This window comes from Triturus cristatus, chromosome 1_2 (genome assembly GCF_964204655.1).
Source record: "Triturus cristatus chromosome 1_2, aTriCri1.1, whole genome shotgun sequence".
In the NCBI taxonomy this organism is placed as follows: Eukaryota; Metazoa; Chordata; class Amphibia; order Caudata; family Salamandridae; genus Triturus; species Triturus cristatus.
Genome location: NC_140580.1, coordinates 572,328,610 through 572,342,498, shown reverse-complemented (window position 1 = coordinate 572,342,498; position 13,889 = coordinate 572,328,610). Strand labels below are relative to the sequence as shown.

The 13,889-nt window shown below is 48.4% G+C and overlaps 1 protein-coding gene across 3 annotated transcripts in view; it reads right to left on the bottom strand.

Annotated features, from left to right (window-relative positions):
- PDZD7 (PDZ domain containing 7) overlaps positions 1–13,889 on the bottom strand; it is a 573,233-nt gene that overhangs the window by 71,411 nt on the left and 487,933 nt on the right. For all 3 annotated transcript variants that reach the window (XM_085606490.1, XM_085606491.1, XM_085606492.1), the window contains one exon: positions 8,711–8,782. In XM_085606490.1, coding sequence (XP_085462616.1) covers positions 8,711–8,782 — 72 coding nt within the window. The remainder of the gene's footprint in view (positions 1–8,710; positions 8,783–13,889) is intronic.

Sequence of the window (13,889 nt, the reverse complement as noted above, 5' to 3'; positions counted from 1 at the left end):
ATATGGCATATAGCAATGATGAACAAATAAAAGGAATTAAGTAACCAAGTAAGACTTTGTATTGTTCTTCCGCTGCAACACCACATTTTGTTTTTTAGGTCGAGCCTGGGTAGCGCATGCCCTGCTCTGCGAGTCATGCTGTATTGAGGTAGGGACTTGAAGCTCCTCCCACTCTCTGCACATATTTTTCATTTGCTTGTGTCATTGTCCACTGTAAACTGTGGCTGTTCATTGATCGAAAGGCTTAGTAGTCCCTCCTTAGTACCGCCTTGTCTCATTTTGTAACCTCCCATGGTGACACCCCCTGTTACGTGTGTTGTTACTCGGTAGGATTTAATTACAGCCTCCTAGCACTATTTTCTCAAACAGCTTTGTCCTGCCTGCAGGCAGGGCCGGACTGGCTACCGGGCGTTTTGGAATGCTGCTGAGCTGGGGGCTGATTTCGTTGATGGGGACCTGCGTGTACTGAACGAAATTCGTTTTGCTTTAATTATTTAGAAGTACACGCAGGCCTCCATGAACGAAATCAGCCCCCTGCTCGGCGGAATTCCAAAACGCCCGGTAGGCAGTCCGGCTCTGCCTGCAGACATGCTCTCTCCTAATACTTTCAAAAAAAATTATAGCACTCATTTGCAATGCAATAGATCTCACATTTGTGAGAGTTTAAACTATTGGCATTGTAAATGAGAATGCCTTTTCTTTATCGGTTTCAAAGACAACACATAAATAAAAGGCATTGTCATGTATAATGCCAATAGCTCAAACTCTCATAAATACGAGACCTATAGCATTGCAAATGCTTGTTCTTTTAGTCAGCAGAAAGCGTGACACTTCCCCATTTTTCTCAAAGTTCGGTTGTTTTTGAAGTCTGAGATCTCTAATTTCATGCCCACTTTAAGACTGAGGAAAAGGCCCAAAAGGGCACTGGAAAACGACTAAAAGGAAAAAAGTAAATAGGACTTTCTTGGACTCAAATTCAGGAGTTTGAAAAAGCTGCATTGCTCATTTACGACATATATTTTTCATTTGTGCTAAATGTAAACAGTGAGCTCTTTTCACATATATTCCAATACAAAAGGATGTTAAAAGTGAAAAAATTATCGTGGCTGCAATTAATAAGGATTTCTAGAAAACTAATTGGTATACTTTTCTTATTCAGCTGAAAAAGGCTTGTAGTTTAAAATACTTATGACGTCATGGGCCAGAACTTCATCAGATGCGCTTACACCAGGTGCTGCAACGCAAAGAGAGCACGCGGTACAGCAGTGGCTAGCTTGGGGGGGGGGGGGTAAGGGTGGGGGGGGGGGGGGAAGGACAGCGAAGGTGAGTAAATCGAATCTGTCTACTACCACCATCCCCCTGCCCCCGGAATACAAGTCTGCCATCGAGCCCCCCCCCCCCCCCACCCGCTCGTACCTGCACCCGGTGGCGAACATAGGGTCTGCACCGGGTGGCAGTAGGTTTAGCTACGCCACTGGGGTGCTGTACCGGGAGAAATGTTGGCGGACACAGAAAAAAAAACATAACTTCTTGATTCACCAGGACAGGTACTGGCAGGGGTGTAATCGACTAACAAATATCACAGTGCTCCTTGTCTTGGGATCCCAATGGGCACAGCTATGCAGCCAGGGAAGGAGGTGCTCTCATCATTAACTCTCTGCAACTGGGTCACCAGTCTGTCAGTGAGTTAGGGAGGTTATTACCACAGACCAGGCAGTCCACCGAGAGTTTCATCCAGAGCAGCAACACACAATTATTGATAGTCTACAGGCCTGGTTATTCCCTTTGAGGACAGCAGAACCCAGAGGGGCATGTGGCTGGTCCATAACTTCCTCTAGCAGGGCACAGAGGTTCTTCTGAAGTAAAAGTGAACATAGAAATGGCAGCTAACGCCCCTCTCCTTATAAAGAAGAAACAATGTCCAATCTGTGTTGCTGGTGCACTTGCATTTAGGTAAAATCAAATGAGAGTGCCTCCTTTACCTACTGCAAGCATGCAGGTGCACGTGCAGAGAAGAGGTGCTTAATTTGTAAAATAATAAGTGCCAGGGCTCTCGTCAGGAGGCCACTGCAGCTTGGACCACACATTGCCCCTGCCATGCTGCCAAATTATAGTAACTACACTACTACGAACCATCACACTGCTACAGGTGTGACAATTCATACAATTTCAGGCCTCCAAAGCGATAAGAATGGCTTGGGAGGCAAGTAAAAAATATTTTTAATGGATATTGAATTAATAATTACCTGTTTTTGTAGTCATTTCTAAATTTTCCAAACTGCGCCACCTTCTGGTAGACTGTCACAAGCGCCGATGTTGACAATTCAGTGCTGGTGCCGAGCACAGGAAACCCCTGGCTCAAATTAGGCACTGGGCCATCAGTGTTCTTGTGGTGGTCTGACGAGAAGCAGCACACATATTGTAGGTTGCCAACTGAATTGTTGGTTATTTCATTTCCTATACCATGTACTAGTTTTACAACTCACAATATGTATGCCCATGTGCTTTGCTCTATCAAAAATACAGCTCGGCTGTGTATACATCCCCTAACAGACTCCACACTGTGACAGGAGAAGTGCGCTCATAATAGATTGTTATGAGGGCTTGTGAAGAAGACCGTCTCGGTCGAAACGCATTGCCGTTAAATACACTTATATCCTGAAAGTGACCCTGGTGCCGGAGTCTTTTCTGTGGCGTATCTTGGACACGGAATTTCCTGTATTTGTAACCGGGTCCCGGCGCCCGTAAGTTGCACCGACCCCGTCTGGCAAAGGGATCAGCTGTGCCAGAAGTTTTCCTTATTGTTTTGAGTATGTATACTTCCCGCCTATCTAAGAATTTGACAGCAAATATCTCAATGGAATGCAACACACTAAGTTTAGTGATTAAGGACTTTAGCACCAGCAATGTTTGACAATTCTAAGGTTAGACTTCTCCTCACTGTGAAGTCCCAAAGAGCTTGTTTCTTTATTTTATTTTCTGCATAACTCTTTATTACACTTTCAGTGACATAGACACACAGTTTTATACGGATAGCAAAGAGCAACTCAAAGGTGTGCTGCTATCATAACAGTCTGGAAATTGTCCATCCGAATAAAGGTGCCACATTGCGTTACACATTGCATGAACTGGTATTAAACACCCCAGCAACCTCAAGTACAGAACTATTTTTTACTTTTGATTCCTTAATGTAATGACAGCTTTACCATAATGGTAATGTTGGCATATTTCAGACATCCATGGCATGAGGCGGTGAGGCATGATAAGGTAAGGCAGAATCTTTTCAATATGTCGGAGTAGTCCTCGTGAATGCTTCCTGAACAATGATAAAGTGAAGTTTGGGCACTAAATATATATTTGCTAAAAAAACTACTCCGGTGTTATAAGGAAAATTTAGTGTGTTTTGGAAAGTTTTACATTATTCTTTTGGAGAATTACGTTATTTTTCAGAAACATAAATGGCATGCGTGTCAGATGGATGCAGTTTGTATGCTGTCCAAATCTGTAAGATTACTGTGTCTTGAGTGATAACATGGCCATATGAACATGTACAATTGGTCTACCTCTGTTGTCTACGTCTTGAGATTAGATGCATGTATTCTTCCACCTAGCCTTTTCCAAGACGATTATTTAATATGCAATGACATAGGACTGAGAACTTGCTTGGAAGAAGTAACATAAAAAATAAATAAAGTGAAATGTAGACTTGAAGAAAAATACTATGACAAATGATAGGTAATACTATTTGTATCATATATAGCTTTGTATACATTGTTTTGTGAAACTATGCTTATTTTTGTACCACCTTGTGCTCACAATATTCTTTGGGTATACAACCCTCCCCCCCCTCCCCCCTCCAATAACCTTAGAGAGGGTCAGGCTTTCTGGGCATCTGAAAAGTAATGGAATGTTTCTTGAGTGCCCCTTCAGAACATGTCTTTCAGTGAATGAATGTGAAATTGTACCGCTAAATCCATTATTTGGTCTCCTGTTTTTCCAAATGTTCTCATGGGAAGCCCCCTCCCAACTTAAAGATGCTTGAAGGAAGTCAGGATCAAATGCTCTGTTTGTTGCTCTTTCAATATTCACCAACTGGCCCTTCCACTTAGACGCCTCATGAGAAGTGGCTGTACACTGCCAACAGTATTGTTGATGGCAATGCAAGATTCGTTTTTGAACACTAAGCATTTATCCAGGTGGTGAGAGCATGTTTACTCACAAGCATTCTGGTAGTCTGGCTCAGAAGCCCACTATACTAGATTGAGAGCAGAGTCCTTTGTTGGTCTTTGCCTCTTCCAGAGCCAGAAGGAAAACAGCCTTTACCACATAGCTGTTACCAAGCATTCCCTTTACCACACGCTTTCTTTTTTTTACCACAAAATGTCTTTATTACGCATGCCTGTGCAATGAAAATGTAAGCATTTCGCAGGTGTGTGTGTGTGTGTGAAATATGCCTTTGCCACACAAAGATTTGCCATGCATGTCTTTACAATGAAAATCTAACTATTTCGCAGGTGTGTGTGTGTGTATATATGTGTGTGAAATAGTTACATTTTCATTGTAAAGACATGCATGGCAAATCTTTGTGTGGCAAAGGCATATGCGTTCTAATGGATGCATTGTAAAGGCGTGCGTGGTAATGGCATGTGTGATTCCATCATACTACTGAGCCAGAGTGGTGTGCCTGTTGCTAGTAATGTGGTCTGCTCAGACAATCTGCAGATGGCTTCTGTTACAGCCTACAAGAGTAAGGAACATGGTGTAGACTGTCTTAACCCAGTGATACTATGCATGGCTCTCAGTTACTGTGATATTTCTCTGTCATGTGTCGGTCACCGGTATCTATCAGGTATCCCACTAGTTTCCGAGGAGCTGAGGTGCGCCACAACAGCTAGGGGAGCCCTGTGCAGTTTTAGTTCTCTGAATAGAATAGTAATGAAGAATTTGCTAATGCGTTCATCCCTAGGTTTTTCATGGGTACTTTTGTACAGAAGATGAATTCTAGGTTAGGGTGGACCATAGAAATGTGCCTGCCACAAATGGGCTGATTAGAGTACAGTTAAGGAGTTTTGTTAGATAAAGCAGTTGCAGTGGCTCGTATTTGAAATGGATAGGTAACTGGATCTTGGAATATGAAAGGAAACTCTTTCTCTAGGATGCCAATTGGTGCCAGGCTAAAGTTGCGGATGGATTGAACAATGTGACTATTACAAGAGATGAGGTGGTCCCTCAAGAACAGACTAAGTGAGAGTCGAAGGATGACATACTGTAAGACTTGGTATGTGAATAGGTGTACAAAGGACTTGACAATGGAAGATGTGGACCACGATTTCTGGGTGCTTACAGCGGAACTGACTGTGGGAGGTTTCAGTCAGGTAGGTTGGAATGGTTACTGTTAAGATTACCAAAGAAAGACTAATAGTTTTGACCCACTTACGTGACAGAGGCCTGACTAAGTCTGAGCACAGGGTCTAGACACATTTCTGGTGGCCTGGAGCAGATAACCACGTTAAACAGTCACTTAGAATATATCTTGAATGTGTAAACAGTGTCAATTTGAGGAGGACTGGAACTGCCTCCACGGGTCTAGAGGTTTTGCTCAAGTTGCCATAGAAAAAAGTCACATCTGACCATTTTGATTGGATGGGTCAAAATCACAGTATGTGCTAGTGCTGCATGATCCCTACAACAAGTGTCAAAGGGCAGCACAGCAGTGGATACGTCAACCATCATGTTTTTAAAATTAATCTTTGACATTCCGAAGGCGGGCGCAGATGGTGCTTATCATTGAAAGTGCGTAGAGAACTGGAGCATAATGTTGAATGACAGAGAGCGAGTGTATAAACCATCTGATCAAATTATGACAGGGTGCATGTCTTTACAAATATTACAAGAAAATAAATTTAACATCAGGTTACACCGGGGTTGGATGAAAAAGTTCAAAAGAATTGACTCGTAAAAAGAAGGTCCATAGTCTCATTACGTGTGCTCCTTTGCCCGGGTGTTAATTCCACATACTCAGAATTAGGGATACGGGGGGGGATCCATTCATTCCGGAGGTCAAAAATTAAAAGAGATTATAGTCGAATCTTGTGACCCTCCTGCGACATTGCCAAGGAAATCAGTAATTTCAGGTCCAATCCCCCCAGTAATCCCTCCTTCTCCCACTACAGTTTCCAGCGGGGATTCAGTCTACTTTCTGGAGATGAAACCTCCCAGGGAAACATGAGAGCTCTGTTGTAACTTTGTGGGCCATATGATGATGTTGGGGCCTGTGCCTCTCATAAGAAAGGTCTTAGTGGAACGGGTATAAATGAAGCAACAATGATTCAGTTATATTTGATTTTAGGAAGGCAGGTAGAATTTTGGGTAGCAGGGAAGGGGACTATGTGAAGATGAGGTTGCCAGAAAGAGATCAAAAGGGTTTGACTGTATTGTAGTACTTTTAAGGTAACAGAGAAGCTGTGCAGTCCTATCTTGGATAAGGTTTAAAAAGTTTAATGGGTTGTGGTTGTGAAGGGCTATTTATTGAATGAGGGTAGGAGTGATGCACCGGGGAGAGTTCAAGTGAGGCAGGGGAAAGAAAGCGATGGCCGTGAGCACAGGGATGCTTCCATCCGGACAAGAAGGGATTGTAAGAATGCTTATCTGAGGACATTCACAGATTATGTATCCAGTTAATATTAAGTTGCTTTCTAAGGTTGTTGATTGTTTTGGTGTGGTGTCCTTGCTTGTGCTGTTAGGCATTATGTAAGAGCAGATGAGTGGTGTGTCTTACTCTAGATGCAGCGCGGTTGCTTTGAGATCCACACATTCTGCGAGAGGCAGATGTAGACGAACAGTGATGGCGCCTTCTGGGTTTGGTTTAGGGCTTACTATTACTCAAATGCATTCTCTGTATACCCTCGGGCATAAAACTCTTATCTCATTCTAGGCGTGGGCCCAGTTTCTTTCAGTTGTGTGTCTCTTTTTTCGTGGTAGTGGGATGTAATCGGTCGCTCTCAAATATCTAGACTACAGACTTGCTCCAAGCTTGATGATAGTTCCGCATACAATATACATTTAAGAGATTAGAGTTTCCTATAAGTAAAAATGGGCAATTTAATGTCAGAGGAAAAGGGTTTGTCTGAGGATTAAGCATTTTTAGGTAGGCTATATGTTTGTTGCTTTTAATAAGTAGTGCTGGTGGCCACCACTTCGGGTGTGTTCCAAAAGCGTAAATTTCTTTTATTGAGAGTTACTAGCAAAGTTACCAATATTAAGTACAATTCAAATACTGGATGCCAACACATTTTTTTTTTTTAGTCGTTATAAATGCCTCAGACTTCAAGTCACATTAGCAATGTGAGATACCACTACTTCTGAGGCATGCTGTCCAATGCGAAAGCTACCAGAGTTAGGAACCAGCAGAAGAGTCGTAAATAAGAAATATTTGCACTCCTGCTACGAAAGATTTTACTCCTGCACCGACCCTTCGACGACTAACGGAATGAAGCCCCCTCACCTGTGGTAATAAATAAAAGCGACTTTAGAATTTCACCGACATTCTGATTGAAAGCAATCGTTTAGTTTAAACATGCACAATGACGCCAACTGAAAAACAGTGCATCTTTAGAAAATTGGAAATTACACAAACTCAGCCATTCTAAATCAAATCTCATTAATTAGTGAACACAGTATGCTGGTGGAACCCGCTGATGAGAGGGCTTCCATTCATCAATGTCGGCTGCATGCCACCGAGAATGGAGTAGCGGGGCTGACGTCAGAGATCTTGCTTGATGAGTGCTGGATCCTTAGTTGAACTCTTTTTTAGGAATTGTGATAAACCGGGTCAGACTGGCCTCTAGGGCAATGAGGCCAATGCCTGATGGGCTCGTCTGACAGGTCACTGTGTAGGTCGTGTTTTGCCTGCTTATGTGTTCTTTTTATGGTCTGCTGGCTCGGTTTTAATTGTTGATTTCACAGATATTGAAACAAACATTGTCTGCAGGAAGCTCAAAATGAATGCATTGTTATCTAACTTGCAAAACATACACCATGTCTTCACAAGTTCAAAACTACCCCAATTTGCGCAAACATGGGCCACTTTTTTTTAGCTATCAAATTCACTAAAGGGGCCACTTTTAATTTGGTTCCCAGGCCTATTTTCTGTTCCAGTTCGAAACTTGAGGTAAATAAATTTGAAAAAATATAAAATGAAAGCAGAAGACCTAAATGCAGAGACTGGACTGGTGATCCTGGCACTGATGTAGACTACTTTTTAGGCAGACAAAATGCAGGAGCTCACATTGAAGGCTGCCAATGTCTAAAGTGGTCTGACTCATTGCCCCATGTTGTACTGGGCAGAAACAAACGTCAAAGGTACAAGAATAGACCACACCCTGTGTCCTAAAGAGAAAGAAGATCAAAGCTAAGTAGAAGAGTCAACAATTGTGGTCTGTGGAATTTGAAGAAGTTCTGTATGGAGAGAAGAAGATGACCACAGAAGGAGCACCATGGAGAGGTCTGTATTTGATATTATCAAACCTAAGTACCAGGCATTTATGAAGTATGGAAAAAAAAAGGAAAAAAAAAAAAAAGGGGGGACCATCGTTGTTAAAAAGTACCAGGCATTTATAGGATGAACATGGCCTTACTCATACACAGGTCTGTGACAATAGTCTACATAGAAAATATAGGAAAACGTAGAAACCATTCATGTGGTACTAACCTGGAACTGAAGTTATGAGATGTCTCTTTGGAGGTGTGTCATGCTGAGCTGGCCGAAGGGCAGAAGATCTTACTGTAAAAAGAAATATATTGTTTCAGAACACATTCATTGTGACTGACTGGCATTAAAATATGGGATAAAGTACCCTCTACCGTTCCTTATAACGATATTGCAAGTCACTGAGGCATTCTGGGACACACAGATTAATGGAGGTGGCTCAATCAATGTTCTTGTAAAGCACTGCTACTTACCCGTAAGAGTCTCAAGGCACTGAATGGGGGTTCTGCTGTTCAGTCGAAGAGCCAGGGTATTTCCTGAAATGAGGCAGAGATGGAGATTGCCTGAGATGAAGAGGTAGGGGAGTTCCAGGTCTTTGCAGTGAGGGAGGAGAAGGATCTTACTCCAGCAGTGGTACTGCGGATTCGTGGGATGGTGGCCACAGCCTGATCTGGGAGGAGCGAAGATGTCTGGTGGGAGTGTGGAAGGAGAGGCGGTGGTTGAGGTATGTGGGTCCGGCATTGTGGAGGGCTTTGTAGTTATGTGTGAGGAGTTTGTAGGTGATCCTTTTGTTGACCGGGATCCAGTAGTGGTCTCTCAGGTGGCCAGTGATGTGGCTGCGGCCGGGGGTGTTCCAGATAAGTCGGACATAGGCTTGGATGTTTTTTCAGCTTTTTGGGAGTTTTGCGTGGTGCCGGTGTAGAGTGCATTGCCGTGGTCGTATTTGCTGCTGACGAGCTTGTAGGTGACTGTTTTCCTGGACTCGGTGGGGATCCACTTGAAGAATTTCCAGAGCAGGCGGAAGCAGGAGGACGAGACGGTGTTGATCTGGTGGTTCATTGAGAGCGAGGAGTCCAGGATGATGCCAAGATTCGGTGCGTGGTCCGTGCGAGTGTGTGTGTGTGGGGGGGGGGGGGGTTGAGCGCTGCGGCCCACCAGGAGTCATCCCAGGCAGAGAACTGGGGCCCAGGAGGAGGGCTTCAGTCTTGTCTGAGTTGAGCTAGAGCCAGCTGTCCTTCACCCAGGTGGCTACTGGATTCATTCCGCTGTGGAAGTTGTTCTTGGTGGCTGTGGGTTCATCGGTGAGGGAGAGAATCAGCTGAGTGTCTTCGGCGTAGGAGACGATGTTGAGTCCATGGTTTTGGACAATGATTTGCAAGCTGGGCCATGTAGATTTTGAAGAGGGTGGTGCTCAGGTTGGAGCCCAGCGGCACTCCGCAGCTGATTTCTGTGGGTTCTGAGATAAAAGGTGGGACTCTGATTCACTGTGTTCGGCCTGTGAGGAATGAGTGGGTCCAGTCAAGTGCTTTCTAGCGGATACCAGCATCGTGAAGTCTTGCACAGAGGGTATAATGGGAGACAGTGTTGAAGGCAGCCGAGATCTATATCCTTTTAACATACAATAGAGGGTATTATCTTCCTTATACTACATGGTCACACCATTACTATTTCCGTCAAATACCTAAACCGATGGCCTCTTTCTCCTTGGTGTGAATAACTATAGTTGTAAATATGTAGAATAACTATAGTGAGAAATTATGGGCCTCCCAATCCCTACAATGGTGGCAGTGGCTACCAGGCACTGCCTTAGGGATTAGGATGGTACGTCCCCACCAGCCTTTCCATGGCGGTTCACCCACCATGGTAAGGCTGGTAGGGATGGACATCGGGGGTCCGTAGCAGGCCCCCCCTTCACCCCAGGCCCTTTTCTTTGGGTGTCGGGGGCACCTATGGTGCCCCCCAACAGATCCCTACACTAAGTGACAGGCACATAGTACAAGGATGTGTTACACATCCCTTTTTTCCATTGCTACGGGTGCTACAGCCAGCAGCACCCGATGCAATGGAAAACCTGTACAATGCAACCGCCACCGTGGCAGTCGCATTGTAATTTGGACTGTGGGACGTCCAACACTATGGTGCTGATCACGATCCGGCAAAAACCGGGTACGAACCGTCGGACGGAGCATATTCTCCGTCCGACGCGTACCCGGTCGTAAAAATATACCAACATGGAATTACGATTCGCACGGAAACACCATTTCCGTACGAATCGTACAAAACCCCGACCGACGAAAATAAACATACAAATGTGATCCGGGAAAGCGCCGACGTGACGTCGGGACGCACGCAGCCTGCCATTCACGAACCAGGAATCACGATTCGCACAGACGTCATCCCGCACGGTGAATATTTTCCGGCTGCCAAAAACTGCCGGGAAATCAGGACGACGCGAACAAGGAGTACCTGTACGCGACGGACAGACATGGACCCGAACCTACGTGTCATCCGGCCCTCATAGCAGTCGACCTCCTCTACAGGTTACGACGCAGACGCCGCAGAAGGTCAGAACAACAAAAGGGAGGGGGGAAAGGGGGGGGGGCAGGACCAGGGGCAGGCCACCAAACCCCCACCAAAGTCACACAGCACACATGCCCTGGACATACCTGACCCCCAGGCCCTGGTCACTACGAGGGGGTGGGGGCGTGTCCAGCAAAGCCAGCGTCCGCCACAACGGAAGTGCTTGACGACGTGAACCGGCAACACAACAATACAGGTACGTCCCGTACCCACGCCTTAAGAGCGTGGGTACGAGTCGTACCCCGCCCACACCTACGTCATCCCAACAATGGCGGGACGGCTGTACCCACGTGGCAAAGGCCTGGGTACGGCCCGCACAAGCATCACATAGCGTGGGGACGCATATGTACGGACCGTACCCCCACCCCCGTATGCATGGAGCGTACCCCCACCCCAACAGTGTAAGTACGACCCGTACCCTCACCCGCGGACGTATGGAGCGTACCCCCACCCCAACAGTGTAAGTACGACCCGTACCCTCACCCGCGGACGTATGGAGCGTACCCCCACCCCAACAGTGTAAGTACGACACGTACCCCCACCCGCGTATGCATGGAGCGTACCCCCACCCCAACAGTGTAAGTATGACCCGTACCCTCACCCACGTACGTATGGAGCGTACCCCCACCCCAACAGTGTAAGTACGACCCGTACCCTCACCCGCGTACGTATGGAGCGTACCCCCACCCCAACAGTTTAAGTACGACCCGTACCCTCACCCGCGTACGTATGGATCGTACCCCCCACCCCAACAGTGTAAGTACGACCCGTACCCTCACCCGCATACGTATGGAGCGTACCCCCCACCCCAACAGTGTAAGTACGACCCGTACCCTCACCCGCGGACGTATGGAGCGTACCCCCACCCCAACAGTGTAAGTACGACACGTACCCCCACCCGCGTATGCATGGAGCGTACCCCCACCCCAACAGTGTAAGTACGACCCGTACCCTCACCCGCGGACGTATGGAGCATACCCCCACCCCAACCGTGTATGTATGACCCGTACCCCCACCTCGTATGCATGGAGCGAACCCACACCCGTGTATGTTCTAAGCGCACATATCGTGAAATAGGAGGGGTGGGTGCAGAGTCCTCCCAGCAGTGCCCAGACACAGGAGGGGTGGGTGCAGAGTCCTCCCAGCAGTGCCCAGACACAGGAGGGGTGGGTGCAGAGTCCTCCCAGCAGTGCCCAGACACAGGAGGGGTGGGTGCAGAGTCCTCCCAGCAGTGCCCAGAGACAGGAGGGGTGGGTGCAGAGTCCTCCCAGCAGTGCCCAGAGACAGGAGGGGTGTGTGCAGAGTCCTCCCAGCAGTGCCCAGACACAGGAGGAGTGGGTGCAGAGTCCTCCCAGCAGTGCCCAGACACAGGAGGGGTGGGTGCCTATCACTCCCAGCAGTGCCCAGACACAGGTGGGTGTGTGCAGAGTCCTCCCAGCAGTGCCCAGACACAGGAGGGGTGGGTGCAGAGTCCTCCCAGCAGTGCCCAGAGACAGGAGGGGTGGGTGCAGAGTCCTCCCAGCAGTGCCCAGAGACAGGAGGGGTGTGTGCAGAGTCCTCCCAGCAGTGCCCAGACACAGGAGGGGTGTGTGCAGAGTCCTGCCAGCAGTGCCCAGACACAGGAGGGGTGGGTGCAGAGTCCTCCCAGCAGTGCCCAGACACAGGAGGGGTGGGTGCCTATCACTCCCAGAAGTGCCCAGACGCAGGAGGCGTGGGTGCAGAGTCCTCCCAGCAGTGCCCAGAGACAGGAGGGGTGGGTGCAGAGTCCTCCCAGCAGTGCCCAGAGACAGGAGGGGTGGGTGCCTATCACTCCCAGCAGTGCCCAGACGCAGGAGGGGTGGGTGCAGAGTCCTCCCAGCAGTGCCCAGAGACAGGAGGGGTGGGTGCAGAGTCCTCCCAGCAGTGCCCAGATACAGGAGGGGTGGGTGCCTATCACTCCCAGCAGTGCCCAGACACAGGAGGGGTGGGTGCAGAGTCCTCCCAGCAGTGCCCAGAGACAGGAGGGGTGGGTGCAGAGTCCTCCCAGCAGTGCCCGGACACAGGAGGGGTGGGTGCAGAGTCCTCCCAGCAGTGCCCAGACACAGGAGGGGTGGGTGCAGAGTCCTCCCAGCAGTGCCCAGAGACAGGAGGGGTGGGTGCAGAGTCCTCCCAGCAGTGCCCAGAGACAGGAGGGGTGTGTGCAGAGTCCTCCCAGCAGTGCCCAGAGACAGGAGGAGTGGGTGCAGAGTCCTCCCAGCAGTGCCCAGACACAGGAGGGGTGGGTGCCTATCACTCCCAGCAGTGCCCAGACACAGGAGGGGTGGGTGCAGAGTCCTCCCAGCAGTGCCCAGAGACAGGAGGGGTGGGTGCAGAGTCCTCCCAGCAGTGCCCAGAGACAGGAGGGGTGTGTGCAGAGTCCTCCCAGCAGTGCCCAGACACAGGAGGGGTGTGTGCAGAGTCCTGCCAGCAGTGCCCAGACACAGGAGGGGTGGGTGCAGAGTCCTCCCAGCAGTGCCCAGACACAGGAGGGGTGGGTGCCTATCACTCCCAGAAGTGCCCAGACGCAGGAGGGGTGGGTGCAGAGTCCTCCCAGCAGTGCCCAGAGACAGGAGGGGTGGGTGCAGAGTCCTCCCAGCAGTGCCCAGAGACAGGAGGGGTGGGTGCCTATCACTCCCAGCAGTGCCCAGACGCAGGAGGGGTGGGTGCAGAGTCCTCCCAGCAGTGCCCAGAGACAGGAGGGGTGGGTGCAGAGTCCTCCCAGCAGTGCCCAGATACAGGAGGGGTGGGTGCCTATCACTCCCAGCAGTGCCCAGACACAGGAGGGGTGGGTGCAGAGTCCTCC